At 34.7% G+C, this 24,771-nt stretch overlaps 1 protein-coding gene across 9 annotated transcripts in view; it reads left to right on the top strand.

Moving 5' to 3' along the window:
- The window catches only part of NBEA (neurobeachin), a 514,211-nt gene that overhangs the window by 122,900 nt on the left and 366,540 nt on the right, over window positions 1-24,771 (top strand). For all 9 annotated transcript variants that reach the window (XM_040543716.1, XM_040543666.1, XM_040543691.1 and 6 more), the window contains exons 9-13: window positions 3,995-4,192; window positions 4,975-5,108; window positions 18,779-18,887; window positions 21,194-21,346; window positions 22,143-22,311. In XM_040543716.1, coding sequence (XP_040399650.1) covers window positions 3,995-4,192; window positions 4,975-5,108; window positions 18,779-18,887; window positions 21,194-21,346; window positions 22,143-22,311 — 763 coding nt within the window. The remainder of the gene's footprint in view (window positions 1-3,994; window positions 4,193-4,974; window positions 5,109-18,778; window positions 18,888-21,193; window positions 21,347-22,142; window positions 22,312-24,771) is intronic.

The raw sequence follows: 24,771 nt of genomic DNA, 5'->3' as shown, positions 1-24,771 counted from the left end.
AGTAATGTGACCTTATAGTGCTTAATAATAAATGTAGTAAATCTTTATGAATTTATTAAATTCCCGGATTTGCAGGAGCATAGTGAAGATATATGAAATAGGAATAATGGTTTCATTTGTTTCAAGAAGTGAAAAATACTATGTAATAATATCGAGTGTTGAAGGGTTTCATAAGGCATACATGTTTTCATGCTAAACGATATTTCCAGTAGTTACTGCATGATCATTATTACATTTATTGATTATTAGGCTTCTGTTAAACTAAATTTCTTCACACCCATAGCCTATTACTGATTTTTGTAAAATGTCAATGTTATTAATTTAAAACTTCAGGGATATTTCTCCTTGGTATACCATGATTTTAGGTTTAGACTGTGTTCCCAGCACAGCTAATGCCTCTTTCCTCTATAAAGTATTTTACTTCTTTCTCTAAGAATCTGAAAAATTAGCTTTTACTAATAATGGTTAAACATTAATTAATGCCTATTTCTCATTTGTAGAAGTCTCTGAGATTTTAACTTTAGTTAAAATGTTTAGCTATTGTTTTACGATATAATTTGTATAAGATTCCAGTATTCATTCATTTTGTCTATAATGTTCACATGCAGTCAGCTACAACATCTACTATAATCACTTCTCACTTCTGAACAACCTTACGTGCCTCTTACCATTTTAGCTTTAGCTTCAGTTGCATTGAGCATTGGATACTGCAGATGAGTTGGACTATAATCTTCTCCTGTTGTTTCCTGTATATTATTATTATGCTTTTATTGGAAAATTTGATGTAGAATGTATGCAATGCATGTAGTGACATGAAAATTTATGCTGCAGATAAAAAATTCCTGTTATTATAAAAATAAATTCCTGTTATTATAAAAATAATCCTGCAACAAAAGAAAATAACGCTTAATTGTTTTCCAGTGGGTTGAGGCAATTTATTTTCTAATATTAATAAATACAGAAATGGTAATTGGGAGTTTTTAATTTTGTATTTTCAAATTTAACTGCTATGATTCTAGTATAGGCCTACATCTTAATAGCCTTATGCCATACTTCTATTTACATAGGTATTTTCAGCTGCTTATCTGGTTGCCCAAAAGCTTAGATTTCTGTCTTGACAATTTTTATTAGTTATTGTAGGTTTAAAAATTGCAGAAATGTTTATGATCTCTGAATAAATTCTTATACTGTTCGTAGTCCAATAAATTCTGATACCACTTGTAGTCTGACACCATGTCTACCACTTATGTAGAATGTTCAAGTAAAAGTGCAATGAATTCCAAAACTTCCTGCAATTAGATTGTTTGCATCTTCTATGGAATTCTGTATACTGTATGAATATATATATATATATATATATATACAGTGTGAATATAATGTATATGCACCAAGATATTTTTTGTGCTAAATGAATGTATTTAGGCTCATCAGTTCAGTTCAAGGGTAGGCATTTAAAGGTTGATTAAAAGTCAGCTGCTATGTCCCAGGTGACAAAAATGCAGCATGAGATGGCAGTAGCTCTCTTAAAACTCTTCATGGTATTTGTTGCCTTCCTAAGTGGAAAATATACATATGGGATAAATAAAGAATCCAAATTTATAGTTTTTTCCATGTTAAAAAAAAAAAAATCTATATTCTGACCGAAAGCTTCATACTTTGTTACCAAAACTAATTTAGACCATTTTTATTATAGTAATCACGGGGTATCATACAAGTTCTCCATGTATCCAGTTTGTAGCTAGATTAGACAGATATCACTCTCCTTCCTATGAAGTCTGGAAAACACTTTTTATTGATTCTCTAGTGATGGTTACACTAAGTAGATATTAAATGTACACAAATTCACATGTATTATGTATTTCTGAACATTGTTTATTATACTTTGATAACCAGATAAAAAATAATGGCTAAAAATTATCTCAGGAGTTCCTGTGAGTGTTTTAGATAAGGTGCTTATTTGATGACAAGTTTGAGGTTGTGGCAGAGAAAATCAAAGACGTGGGTTTCTTGTAAATCATGTATATATCATATAGGATCTCATATAAAATCATATATATATCAATCCTATATTGAATAATTGATAAAGAAGCTAATTTATGTTGATAAGGTATAAAGGAATAAATATACGTATTTACCATTCAACATGTTATAACTAAGGCTCTTTGCGGTCTTTATGCCCTCACACTGGTTGTACCAGATCTCAAAGTTGCATTCCTTCCATGACCAGTAATTAACCATTTGCTACTTGACCTTATACACTTGCTAGCCTCTGCTATCCTCCTGTGGATGCATTTTCCCAAGTCCCCAGTACAGGATGAGTATGCTAAATTTAGATTCTTTTTGTGTAAGCTAATGTTAGTAACAAAGGAGTGTTGTGTCTAATTAATAGTTTCTTTTTCCATCATATTATAATAATGTGAATAGAACAATAGGATTTCCAATTTAAGTTCAACTTAGATGGCTTTAATTCTTTTTTCAGATAACTTTTGAAATCAGTGAAATAACTGAACTATTTCTGTCTCTGCAGTAAGTGTACAAAGATATATCTGTATAGTTAAATATGCTCTCTGGGGAGAAATGCATCATCACCTTCATCAGGACAAGTCTCTAACCTGGAGTAGTGATTTCCCGATAAGTGAGATTTAGACAGCCATATGAACAGAGAGCCAACTCTCAAGCTGTAAGCATAAGATTTAGTCTGGCTATTTCTGCTTCAGTGAGCAGTGTGGCAAGATAAGGGAACACGTTTATAAATCAAAGCATTCGATGCTGAAGCCTGAATGTCCACAGTGAATGTCCACAGTATCAGGGTTGGGGGGGGTTGTTGCTTCAGACTGGTTAAAGTCTGATACTTTGGACTGAATGACAGTCAGCAGTCCGTGAACATTTCTAGTTCAGTTTCTTCCAAAAGGAAGTCTCTTTGGTGCTGAACAGGTTTTTAATATGCACAAAGCAGTGAGTGGGGATCACTGGGAGTTTCCTTACCAAACATACTGACTGACAGATCTGCTCCAAGGGTTCTCAATCAGCTGCAGTCAGATGCCCAGTTTATTCAGTCTACATCTTTCTTACGACAAATTGATGCTTGTCACAAGAGCTCATATTGTCAGTCACTTGAGCAGTCACCGTTTCCCATCATTTGGCCATAAACAAGAAAATTTATTCAGGATTTCCATCAGCCTTGAGAACTCTGCAAAAGCTGCATGGGTTTTATGGGTTTACATAACTGGCAGAAACCTGTACTGTTTTTTGAAAGAGCAGCTGATAGCCTATAAATTGCCTATTTTAATTCTACCACCCTGGATAACAACCCTAGTGATCACATTTTTTACAGTTTAATGATGTATTTTCTTATTGTGTTGGGGGCAGGAGCAAGAGAGAAATCTGTTAGGACAAAATGGATGAAAACAACTCTATAGATGGCTATATGCAGTAAAAATAAGCAAAATAATTGATAATTATCCTCAGCAATAAATCATTTTAAACTGAGCAAAAATTTTAGAAACATAAATTGAATTTCATATTACAATAATGAAATGGTAATAATTTCTAAGGACTTTACTTGTATCAGCAAAGTACTGTGTGTTACTACTTGTTGTCTCTTTGCCACTGTCAAATGACTTTTACATGTAAAAGTAGGTGTGTGCCAAGTAAATCTGACAGCACTTTGCAGAAAGGAAGAAATCTATCTTCTTGTGCTTGAGTGATTTGTCAGTGTTGCCAGAAAAACTAGTTTTAGATCAGATATGGTTCATGGTATGTTTAAGAATAACAGAAATTTTCATTCTTCCTTTAAGCTTAAGAATCTTTAGTTTGAATGTGGGTTTTAGAATTTGTTTTGTTTTTAATTTAAGTATCTAGTTTATATATAATCTGGTTTGTTAATGAAGCATGGGATTTATGCTGTTTTAAAATAACTGTTACCTTAAACAAAATAGTATGGGATTCAATATTCTATTTACTTTATAAAGCTTCTTGCATTTTTTTTTTTCAGAGCACATTCAAATTTAAATCTGAGAGTGACATTCATCTGGCTGAGCACCATAAACAAGTGCTCTATGATGGGAAACTTGCAAGTAGCATTGCATTTACTTATAACGCAAAGGCTACTGATGCCCAGCTATGCCTTGAATCCTCACCAAAGGAGAATCCTTCAATTTTTGTACATTCCCCACATGCTCTTATGCTTCAGGTTTGTGTATTTTATTTTACTTTCAGTCATTGTGATTCTTTTAGTTGAACAAATGAGAATACAAAAGCTATAATTTAACCAATTAGTGCTTCTGATTGTTAATGTTATTAGCAAATGCAAATTTTACAGCTACTAGGTACACATTAAAACTTATCCCTTCATTGAGATTATCCTTTTTGTCCCTTAAAGCATGTATTTGCCTTTTTTTTTTTTATTATTTTATTTTCTATGTTCTGTGCATCTCCATATCACCTTTGAGAACAGCATACCAATATGCTGCTATGGCTGTTGTTCCCAACGTAATCTTTGTATGCTAATTTTCTGGAGAGGAAAAACATAACAAAAGTACTTGCGTCCTTTGAATTTTCTCTGTTGAATACTTAATGTTACTAAATTCATGTTCTGTGATAACTGTTAGCTCATCATCATTTGGATGACAATGTAATTTCTGTGATATTGTACAAGGATACTGTAATTTTATATTTCAGTTCTTAATAACACCTATTGTGAACTGTCCTTTGCTAACTTTTTTCATTAAGAAATATGTATTTCATACTATAAGCCAGAATTTGCTATGATACTAAAGTTTTTCTGTTTGTTTGCCTTTAAGTATAATGAGTATAGGTGAAACATGAGTAATGAAATTAAGTTAAAAACGTCTCATTTAGTTTGTACTCCATTCAATGGTAAAGTGTTCCCAAGTTATATTGTAACTGTCCTTTACAACTGAGATTAGTGGATTTTTTTCCTTCTATTTATTTATTTATTTTTTATTAATTTAGGATGTGAAAGCTATCGTAACCCACTCCATTCATAGTGCAATTCATTCCATTGGAGGAATTCAAGTTCTTTTTCCTCTCTTTGCCCAACTAGACAATCGACAGCTGCATGACAGTCAGGTGGAAACAACAGTTTGGTAAGCTTCTTTCAAGCAAGATAAACACTGAATTCAGTTAAGAATATTTCAGTTTCTGCTGTGGGAATATTTTTAGTTTGTTTGTTTTTCTTTTTGTAAATTATGTGATGTATTTTACTTTTGTTTCTTTAAAAAATATGTATTATTTTTGAAAAAGTAATTTACTGTAGAGCTGTGCAAATTGTAATAACCTGAGGAAATTCCAGATGAAATTGGACATAAGTGATTGGATTAAATAGTGAATTCAAATCACATTAGATTTTTTTAAGGATAGTTTTGTGATAGTTTTGCAACTTCTGAAATAAATCAATGTGCTTTTACTTGACAATGCAATGTTGTTTACTTCTCAAAGTCTGTGACATTCAAATCCATACTTAATCACATTCCAAGCAAGGGAAAGATACCACCATATTAACACGTTGTCAGAAAGTCACACATCTATGCTCAGCTATGTTTTGGCCATATTACAATTGCAACAGTAACTGGAGGAGATTTTAAAGAGACTTTTAAACAGACGCATATTAAACCTCTGTTCTGGTGACACAGACCTAACTCTCAGTTACTGAGCACACGTGGAATTTGGATAAATGCTTCAGTGCATAACATGCAATGGACTGCTTAGAAATCTGTCTGTACCCTTGCTGACTTGTGTAAAGCTATCTCAGAGGTGGTTATTTTTGTGAGGATGTTGCTTACTATTTAAGATCTCGTGCTGCATCTCATGCTGAGGGTGATCTTATTCTATTGCAACACAAAATGTCTAGAATTGTTAGAACAAGGTGTGTGGCCTAATTCTCTGGAGGTAGGGTAGGGTAGAATAGGATAGGATAAGATAGGGGTTGGAGGGTACCTTAAAGATCACCTAATTCCAACCCCTCTGTCATGGGCAGGGACATCTCCCAGCAGACCAGGTTGCTCAAAGCCCCATCCAACCTGTTCTTGAACACTTCCAGGGATGGGGCATCCACAGCTTCTCTGAGCAACCTGTTCCAGGGCCTCACCACTCTCTGAGTAAAGAATTTCTTCCTTATACCTAATCTAAATCTTCCCTCTTTTAGTTTAAAGACTAGAATACCCCTTGTCATATCACCACAGTACTTGATAAAGAGTCCCTCTCCAGCTTTCTTGTAGGTCCCCCTTTAGGTACTGGGAGATGACTGAAAAGTTTCCTTGGAGCTTTCTCTTCTGCAGGCAGAACAACCCCAACTCTCTCAGCTGCTCTTCATAGGAGAGGTGCTCCAGGTCTCTGAACATACTCGTGGACCTCTTCTGGGCTTGCTCTAATATATCTATGTCCTTCTTATGCTGGGGGTCCCAGACCTGAACACAGTACTCGAACTGGGGCCTCACAAGGGCAGAATAGAGGAGGACAGTCACCTCCATCAAGCTACTGGCCATGCTTTGACTTTCTGGCCTGCAAGTGCACATTGCTGACTCATGTTGAGCTTCTCATCACCCAACATCCCCAAGACCTTCTCCTCAGGGCTGTTCTCAATCCATTCTCCACCCAGCCTCTATTTTTGCTCAGGATTGCCCCGACCCAGCTGCAGCACCTTGCACTTGGCCTTGCTGAACTTCATGAGCTTTGCACAGGCCCACCTCTCAAGCCTGTAGAGGTCACTCTGAATGGCATCCCTTCCCCTCCAGCTTATCAATCACACCACACAGCTTGGTGTCTTCGGCAAACTTGCTGAGGGTGCACTCGATCCCACTGTCCATGTCACCAACAATGATGTTAAACAACACCTGTCCCAGTACTGACCCCTGAAGAACACCACTCGTCACTGATCTCCACCTGGACATCAAGCCAATGACTGCAATGCTGTGAGTGCGACCACCCAGCCAATTCCTGACCCACTGAGTGGTCCATCTATCAAATCCATGTCTCTCCAATTTAGAGACAAGGATATCATGAGGGACAGCGTCAAATGCTTTGCAGAAGTCCAGGTAGATGATGTCAATTGCTCTTTCCCTATCCACCAATGCTGTATCCCCATTGTAGAAGACCACCAGATTTGTCAGGCACAATTTGCTTTTGTGAAGCCATGTGGGCTGTCACTAATCACCTCCTTATTTTCGACGTGCCTCAGCATAGTTTCCAGGAGGATCTTCTCTGAGATCTTCTCAGGCACAGAGGTGAGACTGACTGGCCTGTAGTTCCCCAGGTCTCCCTTTTTTCCCTTTTTAAAAATGGGGGTTATGTTTCCCCTCTTCCAGTCAGTGGGAACTTCACTGGACTGCAACAGCTTCTCAAATATGATGGATAGTGTCTTAGTGACTACATCCATCAATTTCCTCAGGGCCCGCGGGTGCATCCCGTCAAGTCCCCCAGACTTGTGTAACTTCAGGTTCCTCAGATGGTCTCAAACCTGATCTCCTACAGTGGGCAGTTCTTAATTCTTCCAGTCCCTGACATTGCCTTCTGGGACTTGGGCTATGTGGCTAGAGCTCTTGCTGGTGAAGACTGAGGTAAAAATGTCATTGAGTACCTCAGCCTTCTCCATATCCTGAGTAACCAGGTCTCCCGATTCCTTCCAGAGAGGGCTCACAATTTCCCTAGTCTTCCTTTTATCGCTTATGTACCTATAGAAACCTTTCTTGTTGCCTTTGACATCCCTGTCCAACTTTAATTCTAATAGGGCTTTAGCTTTCCTAATCTCATCACTGGCTGCTCAGATGATCTTTCTGTATTCCTCCCAGGCTATCTAGACTTGCTTCCACCCTCTGTAGGCCTCCTTTTTCTGCTTGAGCTTGTCCAGGAGCTCCTTTCTTCTCCATGCAGGCCTCCTGGTGTTTTTGCCTGACTTCCTCTTTGTTGGGAGGCATCACTCCTGAGCTTGGAGGAAGTGACCCTTGAATATTAACCAGCTTTCTTGGGCCCCTCTTCCGACCAGGGCTTTCTCTCTTGGTACTCTGCCAAGCAGAGGTAGAAGAGGCCAAAGTCTGTTCTCCCAAAATCCAGGATAGTGATCTTGCTGTGCTCCCTCCTCACTGCCCTCAGGATCCTAAACTGCACCATTTCATGGTCACTGCAGCCAAGGCTGCCCTTGAATTTTACAGTCTCCACCAGCCTCTCCTTGTTGGAGAGAATGAGGTCCAGCACAGCACCTCTCCTCATTGTCTTCTCTTTCACTTGGAGAAGGAAGTTATCATCAATGCATTCCAGGAACCTCCTCAATTGCCTATGCCCTACTTTGCTGTCCCTCCAACAGACATAAGTATAATACTTTTAGAACTGTTACCATATTTCCCTGTAAAGGTTTTAGGGACAACATAAACTGACTCCTGTATTTGAATAAATAACGGAAGTACATAATTCAAAGTATGTGGCTTATTTTCCTGCTCAGAATGCATTCTTCTATTAGTTATTCTGGATATTTCCTATTGCATTAGATAGTTCAATAATAAATTAGTAAACTGAAAAATAATAAATAATACTATAATGACCTATGACTTTGAAAAATTTATCTGAAAGTGATACATTGGTATCATTACTCTTGGAAGATCACTAGTCTCAGTCTAATTTAAGAAATTAATTTGTTGAAGTTTTATCAAATTTGTTTTTCCACTTGGTAATTCAAATATTTGTAACTAAGATGGCTAGATGGCTGCTGGGTTTTATTTATTTATGTATATGTTTTTTCATATATATATGGTGTGAAAAGTAAACGTATTTCATGAGAATATTTTAGTACAATGTTGGAACTAATACAACAGTCTTAAAATTAAGTACTTCTACTTCCCTGCAGCACAGTAATGAAAATAATTTAATTCATTGTTTAAGGAAAAAAAAGAGAGAGAGAGAGAGAGAGAGAGAAAAGCTGGTGGTGTAAGATATTTATTTTTTACTAATCTGTTTTCCAGTATGTACCTTTCATTGAAGTGTTGTGAAGTAGGGGGTGGGAGGGTAAAGGGGGAGTTGAAACAAATGTATGAAAAAAATCCCTGTATGTTTTTATTTACTGGCGCAGCAGTAGGCAAAATACTTTTTTCCAATTTAAGGAAAATCATGTGTGTGTGCACACATATGTTTATGAATAAAATATATGTTAAATTCATTAGTGAGCTGAGCCTATAATAAATGATAAATCAGTAGCTCAGTCTCTTTAAAAATGGAGTGTTAATGTAATGTAAGTCGTAGAAACTGAGAGAAAAGCTAATTCTTCCTAAGTATGTGGTCTTTCTAGTGAGTGAGAACATTAATAAAGCTCAATATAAAATATACAGAACCGTTTCTGGAGTTAGTTGAACTGTAAGTAGGAAAAACAGTTCTCTGTGAATAAATCAAAACATTTCTTCTATAATTAGGTTATTTTTTAAAAAGAGCTCTGTAATTCTTTGTTCTACAAATTATACAAATACATAATACAACTAAATGTGATCCCAACTCAAGAACATATTCAAAAGACTTCTAAGCAAATGCCTGCTTGATGAGATGTGACATAAATGTTGAATTACTGTTTTTTTTTTCTTTTTTTTTTTTTTTTTTCTGGTGTATGTACATTATTTTCTTATATTTAATTTAACAGGATGTTGATATGGAGAAGAAATAATAGTTCAGGTGAACAAGGAAGTAGGCAAATGAAGGAATAAAAGGTTTCTGTGGGCAAAGGAGAGAGGTTATGGGGAAAGGAGAAAGGGAGATAAAAGGGTTATGTTTAAGATTAATTTGTGGGGTGGATTAAGAAATGTACACCTTGTTTCCTTTCCTTCTTTCCCCTTGTTGCTTAGACTATTTGGTCATTTGCATTCTTCAGGTGTATTTTCACTTCCAATATTCTGTTGTAGAACTGGATCTGATACTTGTTTATACCCTATGAAAAGTGTCTACAAGGTTGAAGTATTTCTTTCTTTCTGGTGGCCAAATGGGAGGACTCAAAAGTTGCCCCTTGGAAAGTTGTGCTGTCTTTGGTTTTGCCTTACTGTGTTCCTGGGAGATGAGAAGAATCAACAGCTTGATACCCTAATGTATGAGCAATCCAGACTACTTTTCTGAATCCTTCTCACCTGCTACTCTCCTTCACATTTCAGTCCGTTTAATAAGTACAGGTTTCTCTACTTTTTTATTTATTTATTTATTTATTTTTATTTTTCACAGAAGTTTGGTAACAGGACTGTGAAGGACTACCTTGCTTTTAATCTCCTTGATTCACTTACAGTTTAAATCTTTTCTAAATGAATAAATTCAGTGTAAATAAAATTCTGAATGATATAGCAGGACAATGTGAATACAGCAACCTCGTGGCTTAGTAATATTCTTTGTAAATGTTCTTTATTCCACAACATGCATATCCCTGTATGTCTTATCTACATCTTCAGTGAGACTAAATATTGAAATATCCTACAATTCCGCTTTTGAAGCACTGTAGAGGTTCTTATGCTCTCATATTCTGAAATTAGAATGATCGAAACGGAGTTCATATCTTAAGTGTGTTTTCTTATTTTAAAGAATGCACCTGCTACTTGGAAGAGTGGTCTATCAATTTGAATACCAAGCCTGTCCCTTTTTGTCTTGTTTTTCAGTACTCTGGTTAGAATAGAAAAATTAGCAGCCTAAGCCAAGAAGGTGTTTATTTAATAAAAATAAATATAGAGTGGATTTTTGGGGTACTTTCTTGATACCTTTTATTATACTACATTGGTAACATGAAAGGGAGGATTTGCTTTGTTCACTTGTGGTCTCGTGTGTACAGTTTTGAATTCATTTGGGTCTGCTGATCACTGACATAGAGACTGATTTCAACAAGGTATCAAGTGTTGATGGCTTTGGTACTGATCCAATTCCAACACAGAATAAAGAACAAGTGTTAATTCAGTTGATATTGTTGCTTTGGATTGTATCATATTGGGAACATATTTGAAGATAGAAGGATCTACAGCTGTTCACTTAAAAAGATAAGGTCAAAAGATTTCTTTTATATAGTTATTCTAGAAGTTACTAACTGGATTTGCTAGATCACATAAACTATACTAGAGCAATTAAAAAGGTTTTTATTGTTTATCTTACTAAATAAATGCAGTGCCTAGGGCCACCTTAACTATCTCAAAGGTGATATATAACACCCTCCCCCCAGATATGTAGCAAAATAAATGTAGTATCTTTTCAGTCAATTTTATTAGACATTATTTTGACTCTTTAATTTATATAGTCCTGATACAGAGCATATTGTCCACCTACTAAGATTAAGTCAGTAAAATGAAAACATCAGTGAAGGGGGCAACAATAATATTTGAACTCCTGCTCATCCTTTCCTTTAAATGTTTTATGTGCTTTGTTCTAATCAATTAATATCTTTAACCTGTTTTTTTTTTTTGTTTGTTTGTTTGTTTTATATTCAGATGACAATTTTTTAGGTTTCTGTCTGCATTTAGTAGTGTTGCTGCATATTCTTTTCCTTAGAATGACTTAGAGAACTATCCTGTCTCTTGGGTAGCAAATATGTACGATTTCCTATTCGTTTCCATAGATGGGAAGTAGCACAGCTTGGCAGGAAATATAATATGATATATAATTTTTTTCTTATTCTAATATGGAAAATCTGTGAATTTCCAATAGTTCTTAGTTAATCATGTCATTAGTTTAATTGAATTTATCTTTAAGATCATAACAGAAAATAGGAATGCCAGGTACTATCCTACATATCTGCCTAACCTGTCCTCTCCTTCAAGTATGTTTCAAGAATTTTCTTGTTTGCCCCAGCTGGGCTGGGTGCCTGTGAAAGTCATCCTTTTTATGACCCACGTCTCCGATGGAGTATCAGGGTCCCAGTCCATTGTTGCCTCCAGTGTAGAATTTGGAGTTTGCAGAGTTTAGTTCTGATGACCCACTTCTTATATGTTTCAAAGGGATCAAGGCTAAATATTGCAACTGAAATTTCAGATCTGTGGTATAACCTAGCTGTGCTCAAAGGAAATCAGTTATACTCTTCCCAAAAAGTCATGGAAGGAAATGTTACTTCACAAATAAGACTGCTGAAATTTCATTTATTAAAAACAAATAAACAATCAAACAAACAAACAAAAACAGTTGTACCATGTGTCAAAAATCCTCTGCAAACTCCCAAACTGTGGTAACTCCACATATTCAGATCCAGGAACTATTGAGGGTGGCTGATTTACGACTGGAGTCTGTGTCCCAAAATGTTATGTCCAGAAGTGAAGTTGTGTAATGACTTTCCTCTTTAGTTCTCCCAAATCTCACCTATTCATACGACTCATGTTTCATGGTGTCACTTTGAATGAAACACATTAACAATCTTCTCTTACTGTCTTCATCATTTGATATGAGAAAAAGAAGAGGAACAGAGAAGAGAAAGTAGTTTCCCCTTTCTCTTCAAAAACCGTACAGAAAGCAAATAGGTAGTTAAACTGGAATCTAAGGAAACCCTTTAGAAGTTTAGCTGTGAGCGAGCTGTGAGCTCACTGGATCTTTTCTCCATCCCCAACAACTGTCAGCATGTCTCTTCTGTTCTGAGTTCATCTTACCTCCAGTCTGTTTATGAGAACTCTTGCTGTTTTTTCATCACTCTGGCTTTAGTAGCAGTGACTGAATAACAATGAATGAAAGAATATGTAATTTGGTCAGTAATCTGACAGAGCAATTAGTTGCATTAAAACATGCACAACAGCAGTGAATATACTGTGACACAATTTTTCACCTTATATATTAAAAGTGCAGTCAAAAAAGCTTCTGAAATCTATGCCTTCCCCTTGTGGTTTGCATTTTCTTCCTGAAGGAAAAAATGTAAGGAAGTGGATATCATCTTCTGTCTTCTGTGCATCAAAATATATTACTAGTATATTTCTAAAAACTAATATTGCTTCTCCCTGAGGATTTCTGAGCTCATACTATGGAACATTCCTCATCTAGTAAATATTCTGATGAAGTAATGTATCACTTAATGAATCAGCCAAACTTGCTTAACTTTTTTCTGAAAAACTTTTTTTTCTGAAAAAAAATGTTAACATTCAGATGGCATGGGATACCAGTGGATGAAAAGCTTTTTAAATAATAATAATTTTCTCCCTAATACAGCCAAGTACTGAGTTTTGTATGTTGCTGTCAGTTGAAATTAAGGAGCAAGTGCCTAAGGATTTGTGTGTGTGCGCAAAAATTTAAAAAAAAAATTGTTGGTGTATGATTTTCCTTAATACCACACACTCTGTTTACGCAAAGATTAATTTTCAAGAGTTATCACATAACAGCCTATGATGGAGTTAATCATATGATCTCTTTATCTTATTTTGTAGAAGCTGGAAATAAGATGGAATTAGTTTTTGAAGGATCCTTCCCAAAAATAATCAGACAGAACAAATTCCTGCATCCTTCTCTTTTACATAGTTAAATCATCTATTATTTATTAACATACTTAGATATTTATAGCTACACGCTTACTTTTATTAAATCTGCTTTTTGTAATGCAAAATCCAGATAATTTTATAGCACACACTCTAAGTTGATATTTAAAGAAATTAGGTAAAATTTTCAGAGAAAATTTTCATAGGAAAGTAGATGAGAGAAACTGATCTATTCAATGTCTTATTGAAGGGGAAAACAAAAAAAAAACAAACAAACAAACAAACCAAAAAACATATTTCACTTCACTTGTTCCCCAAGTGTCTTTGCCACCTGAGTTTTTTTGAATATATGCAATGGCTGATGTTCCCAATACAATTTTGTTCATAAACAAAACATGATAATTTATTTCATAAGAATTGTTTAGCTAAATTGCTCAATAGCTCTATGAAAAAGTAATAATTTTCTCTTTCTGGGAATCACCGGCCAATTTAGAAGTTGACAAAGAAGGTTCTTTGTCTATTTTCATAGTAAAGACTTCATAAACCTTGCGACTTGTAATCTGCACAAGTTCTTTAAAATTCCCAAAGGTATAAATGGAGAGTGAAAACAAAATATATATTGATGTTTTTAATTATTCCTATTTTTAATGAAGAAGGAAGTGTCATATTCTTGTATTCTGAAGACTGTTACCTACAGAAGCAATTATTTTTGTGAATTACCATCATATGTGTTTTTATTTAAGGAGCAATACTGTATGGCTGTTGACTGAAGATTGTAATGTTGGCACATTTCAATGTCAACTTCATGGTGAATTATTGAAACATAATAGTTATTTTTATTATATCTATAGTTTAGGGTGAATTAAAGATGCTGGGTGGTATTTGTAACCTCAGAGTAGGTGTCATAAGAATGACTGTCCGATCTGTAAAGGCAGGGTATTTACAAATATCATGAATGTGTATGGACATGAATGCAATCTTAAGAACGTCTTCCAGTCAGACAGTGCATGCTGTGCACACCAGTTTTGTCCTCCTGTGGTTTGTACTTTTTTTTGATAATTTTATTTTCTTCTTGTCTTCACAAGAGATATGTATGTTTGAGGGGAAACATACTATACTATAATAATGTAATTAATCTTCTTTTTTATGTAACCGTATTCCAGCAACTTACTATCTCTAAAACACACTAATTATGGAATAAGCGGTGTCACAATCATTGGCAATACTGTATTTTTATTTTTGTTTGAAACTTTTATTTATTTATTTATTTATTTATTTACTTTGTAATGGAAAACTGCTGGAAAAAAATATCCTGAATTTTCCTATATTTTCAGTAGAAGAAATCACAATTCTGCCTGATTTAGTGTTGGTGTGTGTACATACTTTCATTGTGTTTCTATATCTTAGCTGCACTGCAGACAAACTGATGTCTTCTAGGCAGGGCATGGAATAGAGGAGATGTAGGAATGGGCTGAAGTATCCTTTATATTTGCCTTTGTATCTAGGGGAGTTGAAAATAGGCAAGAATGGAGAGAAATTTTGTATGGCAAAGCACAGAATTTTGCAAGTTTAATGTGAGCCCTGCACCAATCCGATGCATTTTAGTTACTGGTAAGTTTGTTAAATTCTGTTTGAAAAATTTTTCATCTTAGAAGACAGTCTTCTAACCAATATTATTTCCCCTGTGTCAACAGTAACTTTTTGAAAGGCATAATTTTGACAACTTGGTTCTGCTGATAAAGATTTTTAAATTTAAAATCTTAATTTATTTTCAGTTTCCAAGATGATGATATAAATTGACTATCCTTAGAAATATGTTAAAACTTCTGGATACAAAATAAATTAGGCAGGCAGACTAAATTGCTAGAATGCAATGTTGAGGAGAAAACATTCATTATGTGATTAAGCATTTATTGCTACGTATATATATATATTTATATAAAATATGTATACTTACGTGTTTGCTTGAGATCAGTCTGAACATGTAGAGAAGGAGAAGTTTTGAAGACATTGGGGAAAGCATTGAGAATTGTTAACTGTTGGGCTTTTGCAGGCAGATTGAATGCTCTCTAGTATAGAGTATAGATAACATAACATTTAAAAAATATTGTTTCATTCAGCAGCTGTTATTTAGTACAGTTTAACTCCCTTTTTCTTCTTCAGTAAAAAAAAAAAAAAAAAAAGTTTCACCCAAAACAAGTGTAAGCAATATTTCTGGAAAAAGAAAAAACAAATGAGACTAAGCATGTACTCTGTTTTCTGCCTGTCTCTTTGATCATATTCTTCAGGTAGTACTAGCTTTGGTACTGTGTGTGCAATTATAATTTAAAAACCCTCCAATTTTGATCTTACATTCCTCGTATCTGTTAAAATTGTAAAGATATTTTAATTACTTCATTTCATGTATAATGATGTGGACAAACTGCTAGCTGTATTTAATTATGGTGCTAATTTTCATCTATATTCACCTCAAACTTCATTGTGCCTCTATGCACATATCAGGTTGTTCACCTTAACTGCTTCTTTTTCTGATACATGACATCTTTTATGCACTTGAAGGTGTAATAATGCATTCACATGTGCTATCCCAAGATTTGAGTTAGTGTATACTACGATTCTATTATTTATGGTGGTGATCTTGGATAACGTGGAAGGATGAAGAATGTAGGTAGAGTTACTGCTTGCAGTCCTGAGCCAACTCTTTGCAGAGCTGGCTTGTGGTGTCTTTGCATGTCTGGTTTCATAGATGTTCAAAGCTATTTTGGCCTTAGAAAAAGGCGTAGCACATTCACAAAGGTATTGTCTGAATTAATACATTTCCCTGAAAGTAGGAACATTGGCATCACTTTGCAGTGACAACTACGTTAGCTCTGTACAGAGCTAATGTGGACAGGCAGGATTAATCAGTTCAGTCATACCCCACATAAAAATGGCTAAAATCTTCAAAATGGTATTTAGGCTCTATCTGCATCTGAATTAAAAACTATGTTGATTGACTATTACTAGCGTAGAACCAGCTTGTGGTTTTTTGTCTCTGTGGCATGGTTAAAGCAGGCCACAGACTGTGTCACAGTTGACTGATGTATTTTATGCATAATTAAAAAGAACGAAAGACAGAAAACCTATTTTGTTAAGGTGTCTTAGAATTTGTGTTCAGAGTCCTATCAGAATTTATAACCATTGTGTAAAAATTGTGTTAATATGAGATAAGAATAATTCCACGCCGTGAGTTTTTATTTAAGTTGATAGGAGGGACAAATAAATTGCAATACAGGCTTCTGGAACATCACTCACAGAAATGACATTCCAAACATAAGTCTAGTGGTGTTCACATGCTATAAAAATCTTTAAAATCCTTTTTAAGAATAATTTTTGATTTTCAATATAAAATTAATATTATTCGTTATTGTAATTTAGGTCTTAATCCCGCAAATGTATGCTGTTTCTTAACTTTCTGCATTTTTGTCCTTCTAAGACTAAAAGTTACTCATAAAATAGGATAGTATGGAATTTTATTGGATCTTGGAGTTTTCTTTGATCTGTTCAACTTCTGAGTTTTCTAAGTATAAATCTTCAAGCCTTTACATGAGCTACTTATGTCTTGTCATGTAGTAAAAATGATGAGTGTCTCATTTTAAATGACAAATACAATAGGAATTTTCTGTCATGGTAAGAAAAAATTGATGCATATAACCTGTTTTGAAATTGATGTGACAGTTTGACAGACTGTTTTGATAAACGCTTTTGAGTATTGTAAATGGATGTTATCTGTGTTCTCTTACTGCTGACACTTTGTGGAGAATTCTATATGTGTTTTTAGACTGATTATTGTGACCAGTCAGCAATGAAACAAGACAAGGCATTGTTTCATGTTCACAGTATGTACTTGGCCTACACTGTGTACTTTTCACATGCCAGCCTTTCTCACCAAATAGAATACATCTTGTTCTCAGCATATTAATTGTGTTTTGGTGCTGACACGGATTAACCAATCTTAACATTTATTTCAATGTAAAAGATTGTATTTGGAGAGCAAGAGAACTTGCTAACTACACACCCTATGTAAAATTGAAATTTATGAAATATAGGTTGGTCATTTTCTTTAATTCACTTTTTCATAGTTTGAAATGCTGCAGTTTTCACCCTTGCCTGTGGCCAGCACCTGTGTGTGAGAACCTTCATGATTGCAGATACTTGTTTTAAGAGTTAGGAATTGTTATAAATATTTTATTCTTAGAAAAGGGAAAATTACTTTTTTACATTTTTAAGTCAGCATAGTGCATTCCATCACCTACCTTTTTAAGGTATTTCAAAATAATTTAAAATATTTTCTTTCTGTCATAACAGTTTTTTGTTTCTCCTTTTCCTCTGGGTTTTCAGCAACAGATGAGTATATTTTTGTTTCCTTCTCACTACACAAGAACCAATTGTGATTTCTTTCTCCCACGGTGAATTGATCTGCCATATATTCCCTCTGTTTGTTGGTTTTCATAACATAGTTTCACCTTCTCGATGAGTCTGTCCCCTGAAGTCTTTAATATCTCTCCAGTTTCTAAACTGAACACTTTTTTTTTCTTTCTCCCCCCTGCCCCCAACCTTCTCATCTGGTGCTTTCTGAACACCTCATGGATATTGAGCACATCTGAGCACATCTGGGAATCTGGGATGGGCTGCTGGGTGATTTCCTTGCTGCTCTGAGTCTTTTTGTGCATTCCTAAGAGAATTAAAAGTGATTCTCAGCCTTTATTTGGTCAGGCCTAGACACAATTTTAATGTTTAGTCCTGAGAAAGTATGATGGAAGCTCTCCACCCTGATGTTACACTGTGGTTTGTGCTGGGCGTTGCTGCCCACATGCACGTTCAGCCATTTGAGTCCTCATTTCCATGGTAGTAGTGTCTATAGGGACTGAAAGTGTGGAATGAGTTATACCTAGTGGTTGCATATTTTGCTATTTAGCATAATCTGGATGGTCGGATGGTTGACACAGCCTTTGGCCTGCATCATTCTAGCATCATAAGCTGGATCCCACTCTTCATCTCCTGCCTCTGCCAACTACAAGACCTCTGGTTAGAACTGCAAGTTGCAGGACTAGATACTTAAAAACTTGGGATAATCCTGATCAAATCAGGAAAGCTAAAACAAATATTTTTCCACTTCTATTTGAATAATAACTCCCACTCCTACCATTGTAATATGTGAACAACCATGGGATAAATTTGTCAACAGGAAACGTAAGATTTATATTCTTTCAAGGAATTGTTCACCACTTTAAGCCTATTTCTGTTCGTTTAATACCTGGTTAATATTGGGAATGTAACATACTGATTCTTCTGTATTTGTAACTTGAAAAATGCTTGTTCTTTACGTGCAGCGCTACCCTATTGGCTTTCTTGGTTGAGCTTCTTAAGAGTTCAGTAGCCATGCAAGAACAAATGCTTGGTGGAAAAGGATTTCTAGTCATTGGCTACCTCCTCGAAAAGGTATGTGTTTTTGATTGTTTTGTTCTTTGTTCTTAGTATTTCTACTGTCATTCTTGTATTTCGAATCATTCAGATGAAAAGGCTGATAGAATAAAACATATATGTGGTTTTAGACATTTTTATTTGTAATACTTCTAAGATTCTAAGATGTCTACAGGAGTGTCTTTTTTGTTTGTTTGTTTGTTTTTTTATCTTCGTTGTCTCTTGTCTTCCAATATTCAAAGAAGCAATTTTCTGGAGTTGATCCTGTTTATCTAATTTATGCTTTTACTTTAGAGCTGTTTGTGAATCACTTTAAATGTATTGTGTTTTGTGTTTCTCCACTCTCTGTCCCCTAAAATCTCTTTTAGCCAAGTTATATTGTTCCCAGTTTGTACAAGCATATCACAGACATGCAATAGTTTAGGTTTACATTTCTTTTTTGTGTGTGTTAATAAAAATTAAGTTAGTCCTCTGAGGCTTAGTTCTGAAATTGTTGATGTAGTTGATCTGGGTTTTGAAGGAAAAAGCTGTAAAATAATTTTGTTTATGAAAAAAACAGTTGCAAGTGGCATTTCCTTTGCTTATTTGTTTTTAGACATGTTAAGCAGTTATCACAAAGCTGAGGTTCAGTTCAGATGCTTGCCTGACAGATGTTATCTGCTCCCTGGCCCCAAAACCTTATGAGATCCAGTTACTGTAATTATGCACAGCTGACGGTAGTTTGTTTTAATATTATTAAAATAGTAATACCCTTACAGTTGAACCTTATGGCTGTAACATTCTCGAGTGGCTGCTATAATATGTGATCAGTATAATAAAAATCATCTGAGGAGTTACCTTTATAGTTTTGTGTTCTCCAATGATTAAATTATGATAATCATGCATTTAAAAATGTATTGAATTTTAAAGAACAGTTATAAATAATTTCTCTTATTCTGATCCCTATGTTATTTGCACCTAGGAAAATACATTCTTACAGAGAAAGAGCTTACCTTCATTGAAGTATTATATGAAAGCAGATTATTCTCTTTGCCTCTATGTTTTCCATACTAAATAAGTGTGATTTAAATGAAGGATTATTCTAAGATTTTTATTATTTATTTATTTATTTTTGCTGTGGTAGGTTTTCTTGTGATTTATAGTCAGAATGAATTTACAAAGCTCTTAGCTCCAGTTCTGTATGTTATGTGCAGGCAGACCAGTGAGTCCGCATGGAGTCCTTTGCTCTTGAATAGAGAGCACTGTGGTTCACACACACTGAATACATTGTACATTTATATGTACAAAGAAATGTACATTGTACATTTGTTTTTTGTTTGTTTGCTTGTTTTTTAACGCTATATTCTCCTTGGTTGAAGTTTTTTAAAAAGATGTATTTTATTTTTTCATTATATACTTATGTTCAGTTGGCACACGTCAGGAAAAAATCCTTTTGTTTCCCAGTCAGGCTCTATTTTATTATTTGTAAATTATCTGTTGTTCATTTTCTGACATAAACATCAAAATAACCTGTTTGTTCTTATTAGCTGCAGACTGTTTATTGTGATTTGTGATGTACAAGCCAAAGGAAACTCAATATCCAGGCTGAACTTGTATTACTGACAAATGGACTTCACATCTAAAAATAACAAATCTGCATGTTCCCAGACTGTATTTATAGCATTAAAAGTAATTGGAACATTTTGTAGGGAAGGTAAATGGGAGGATTTTTAGTGACTTTTTCCTATTGGTTCCTTTTGTTTACTTGGTATATAAAGACGTTTGTCAAAGACCACATGCCATGTTGCTACTTAGGAGCAGGTCTTAGCAGTAATTTCATAACATATGCTATGAAGTTGAACAGCTCTCTCAAAATTTGAGGAAACTTTGAACCCAAATCCTTAATTACTTATGTTTAACAAAGCAAGTTTCCCAGTAATATGTATGTACATGTTGATAAACCCAATTTCAGTAAGACACACAAACTAACTGAAGGAGAGCTAAGGACTTCAGATGGAAGTTCTCAAGGCACTGTGTCATAGGATGTAGAATGCTGACTGGCTTGTATTAAAACAACCAAAAAAGGAAAAAATAAAAAGGATTTACACTGAGTTGATTAATATTTTGAACTCATAAAATGTAGTCCTAGAATGATCATAAATATTATTACGAAGTATAAGTTGTTGATATCTTTTTGTATATTCCTTTCATATCCAATGAAATAAAAACATATGAGGTTGCATATATTTAGTAAAAATGAGCCTGGTGAAAATATCGTTTAATATTTCTGCTGTATTTTAATGAAGAAGTTAAAAAAAATCCTTTTTTATTTTATTTTTCCCCAGTCATCTAGAGTTCACATAACCAGAGCAGTTCTGGAACAATTTTTATCATTTGCAAAATATTTGGATGGATTGTCTCATGGAGCACCTCTGCTGAAGCAATTATGTGATCACATCCTTTTTAATCCTGCTATCTGGATACATACCCCTGCAAAGGTAATTGTACATTTGAAAGATGTTATGACTCTTATACGGTGAAGTGAAATAGTAGTGTTCTTATATACCATGGTACTTATATATATATATATGTGTATATACATTTTTTTTTTTTAATTAAAAACATGGTAATAGCAAAAACTTTTTAGATCATGCAGTCTATCCCCTGCTTAACTATAATCTCCAGTGAGTCTTATGCATTTGTAAAAGTAGTTATATTCTTGCCTAAGATTCTGGCTAATTCTATCAAAATACTGTTTCTGGAAACCCAGTCCCTTCTTAAGTGGTTGCATTGTTTTCCTAGTGATAAAGCATAAGTGTATGTATTTTTATTTGTAAGCAAAAAGTAAGCTATCTTTTATTACACATTCACATACATTTTCCTTTTGATTTAAATTATGTATTTGGTTTCATAAAACTATAAAAAGAGATGTCATTTATCTCTGATTATAGTGAAAAAAATATTTCCCTAATAAATCACAGTTCAGAAATGTGGACGAATGTGAAAAGTGGCATGGTCCTGAAATCTAAAAACATATACTTTTAGTATAAAAACACAAAATATAATACAAACCAGCACATTTATTTTTGCATTAATCATAATCATTGACAATTTAGGTTGGAAGGAGTTTCTGGAGGTCATGCCAGATGACGATCTAGTCCCTGCAGTCTGTAAAGCTATTTGTAATTTTTTATATTTTTTTATATCATATCCAAAGTAAGTCCTAACAACTCTTCAAATTAAAGCTGTTAATATTTAACTTACACCTATGCGAATAATTATTTCATTTCTTAGGTACAGCTGTCTTTGTATACCTACTTGTCAGCTGAATTCATTGGAACTGCTACAATCTATAACACTATACGCAGAGTAGGAACAGTATTGCAGTTAATGCACACACTGAAATACTACTACTGGGTGGTTAATCCTGCTGATAGCAGTGGCATTACTCCTAAAGGGTTAGGTAAGTACAGTGCATAAGAAATATATTATAAACACTTCCTGTATAGCAAGATTTGTGATGTAAATTTGTCAAAGCTCCTTGGATTTATAGAGAAAGGAGGTAAGTAATCAACAATAATCAGTACCAGTCTTCAACAATACAATGACTGTGCAAGTATTTTTAGTAAAACTCTGACAAGCAAGTTACTCACACCGTTCTTTATGTTTGTGTATTCCCAACAGATTCTTACTCTGGTCTTCAGTGTTATGTGGGGCTACTTTAAAAACATAGAAAAATCGCTGATTCTTCTTCTTCTGTACCAAAGAAGAAATTTTGTGTATCTCATATACCAAACAAAGTTTTGTGGGGTTTGAATATCATAATGATTGATTTGTAGGGTTAAGTGACATTGAAAACAGAGTGGAAGCCTCTTGTTCTTACTACTGAGATTTCTAAAGCTGTATTTCCAGTTCGATAATATTGTCCTTACAAAATAGAGATTGATGTAACTTTGTTTATAGTCAGGTGCTTCGTCTAGCTCAGGAAACATCAAACAATAGCAACAACAAAATACAATAATACATGAAGGCTAAATGCTGCATGTAACAGATGTGTATTAACCAGAGCATCAAATCATTGTAATCCTATACACTCCAGCTGTAATGTCATTACATTTAGCAGACTACTTGTGTAAAGAAGGGAGGATTTGGCAGAAAGTCTCTTAAAAAATAACTGATATTAGAACGTTATTAATTATCTTTATTCTGTTACTACATTACTGTCATGCTGAAAAATTGAACAACTGAGAGATGCAGTACTGCTGTCAAATATGCAAATGTTTAAGAATCTGAATACAGATAAGTTATTGGCTAATTCTTCTATTATTGGAGCTATGTGCATAGCTGTATGCAATTATTTTGTGAATAAATAAAAATTGAAGGAACAATTCTTATATATACTCACAGGCAGTGGAATTATAACTTGTTGAGGCCCACAGGAATAGCTGTCTGTGAGGATGCTTAATCTAGGATAAGAATTGTTCCTACCATTTTTATTATTAACAAAAAAAAAAAAAAAAGTGGAGCTGGGACCTCATTCACAGTTATCTCACAGTATAATGTTAGGCTAACTATATTCTTCATAGAATAATTAAAAATTGCTTTAAAAATAACTAACAAAAGCACAATGTGCTTCTGTTCTCTATTCATTTGAATGAAAAATTTGTAATATCAGATTATGAAAATTAACTGCAGCTGTTCCTTAATTAGCTTGGACTTTTTTTTTTTTTTTTGAATGATAAAAAAGTATTTTCCACTGATACTGACTCTGGATTCCCTCTGCCCAAATGGAATTAAGCCGCATTCATCTTTGGTACCTACAAAGTAGGTGTTTCAATTTGAGCTAGATGTCTGCCGATAATAGACAATGGAATACAGGATGGATTCAGCTGCCAGCATTTGGTTTTCAAGCATTATTTTAGTCTCTGTGGGGCATCCTACTTCCCTTTCAGGGTCTGCTCTAGAAGGATGCAGGTGTCCTGTGTTTCACTGCTAGCAATGTGTAGATATCTTAGATACCTTATGGTGTGTCAAATTGCACTGGAAAGTGTGTTTAGGAAACTGAATCCTGGCCTGAGTCAATAGAGACAGAGAGCTATTTGGTTTGAAAGGTATTCGCTCTCTAGACTCCATTGGCTATATTGACTAGCCCTCCATTGACTTCAGTGGAAGGTTAGAAACCTGTCTCATGTGTAGACAAGTACACTGTCGATGTCTACAAGCAGGGTTAGCTGAATCTTGCCGTAGGGCCGACTCTATCCAGCCTCATGCTTTCGATGTCCTGATGAAGATTGCACTGCAGTGCTGCTTAGGTACAGTTTTACCTCCAGGCAGGTTAACCAGAAATGAGCTAGAGAGGAATTAGGAAGTTAGATGCCCAGCTGATGAGTTTATAAGTACACTGTTATTTGTGACTGTTGAATGACCAGCTACTGGGAGGTAAAGTTTCCAGATGTCAGCTACATTTACATCTAGACAGAGATCTGGAAAATTGCTCAACTAGTTTGAGATTGCAAGTTGGATAATATTGTCTACTTATTGCTCTAATTCTTTTGTTTGTTTGTTTGTTTTGTTTTGTTTTAATTAAAGAGTTCCTGTAGTTCTGTGTCATGATACTAGTACCTAACAACACTTTGGAAAGGTATTGCGTGTTACAGAGTTCCCTATGGCTAGGCTTGCTCTTTTGTGGAAACTGTGTGACATTTCTTTCTGCAGGAGGTATGGCTTGCTTTTTCCTTGCCCAGATCTGCCTCTCTGCAGTTAGCTGTATCTTTTGAGTATTCATATATGTAAGGTCACCTGAGTAGCTACAAAAAATATATAATGTATTCACCAAAATCTGAGCAGAAGACATGGGGTACACAAGGACACAAAATTAAGAATGAAAAATGAATCAGTTACTCTGAATTAGCATACATACGGC

The sequence above is a fragment of the Cygnus olor genome, chromosome 1 (genome assembly GCF_009769625.2).
Source record: "Cygnus olor isolate bCygOlo1 chromosome 1, bCygOlo1.pri.v2, whole genome shotgun sequence".
Taxonomy (NCBI): domain Eukaryota; kingdom Metazoa; phylum Chordata; class Aves; order Anseriformes; family Anatidae; genus Cygnus; species Cygnus olor.
The sequence above is the reverse complement of the archived record's forward strand: the minus strand, read 5'-3'. Positions and strand labels throughout refer to the sequence as shown.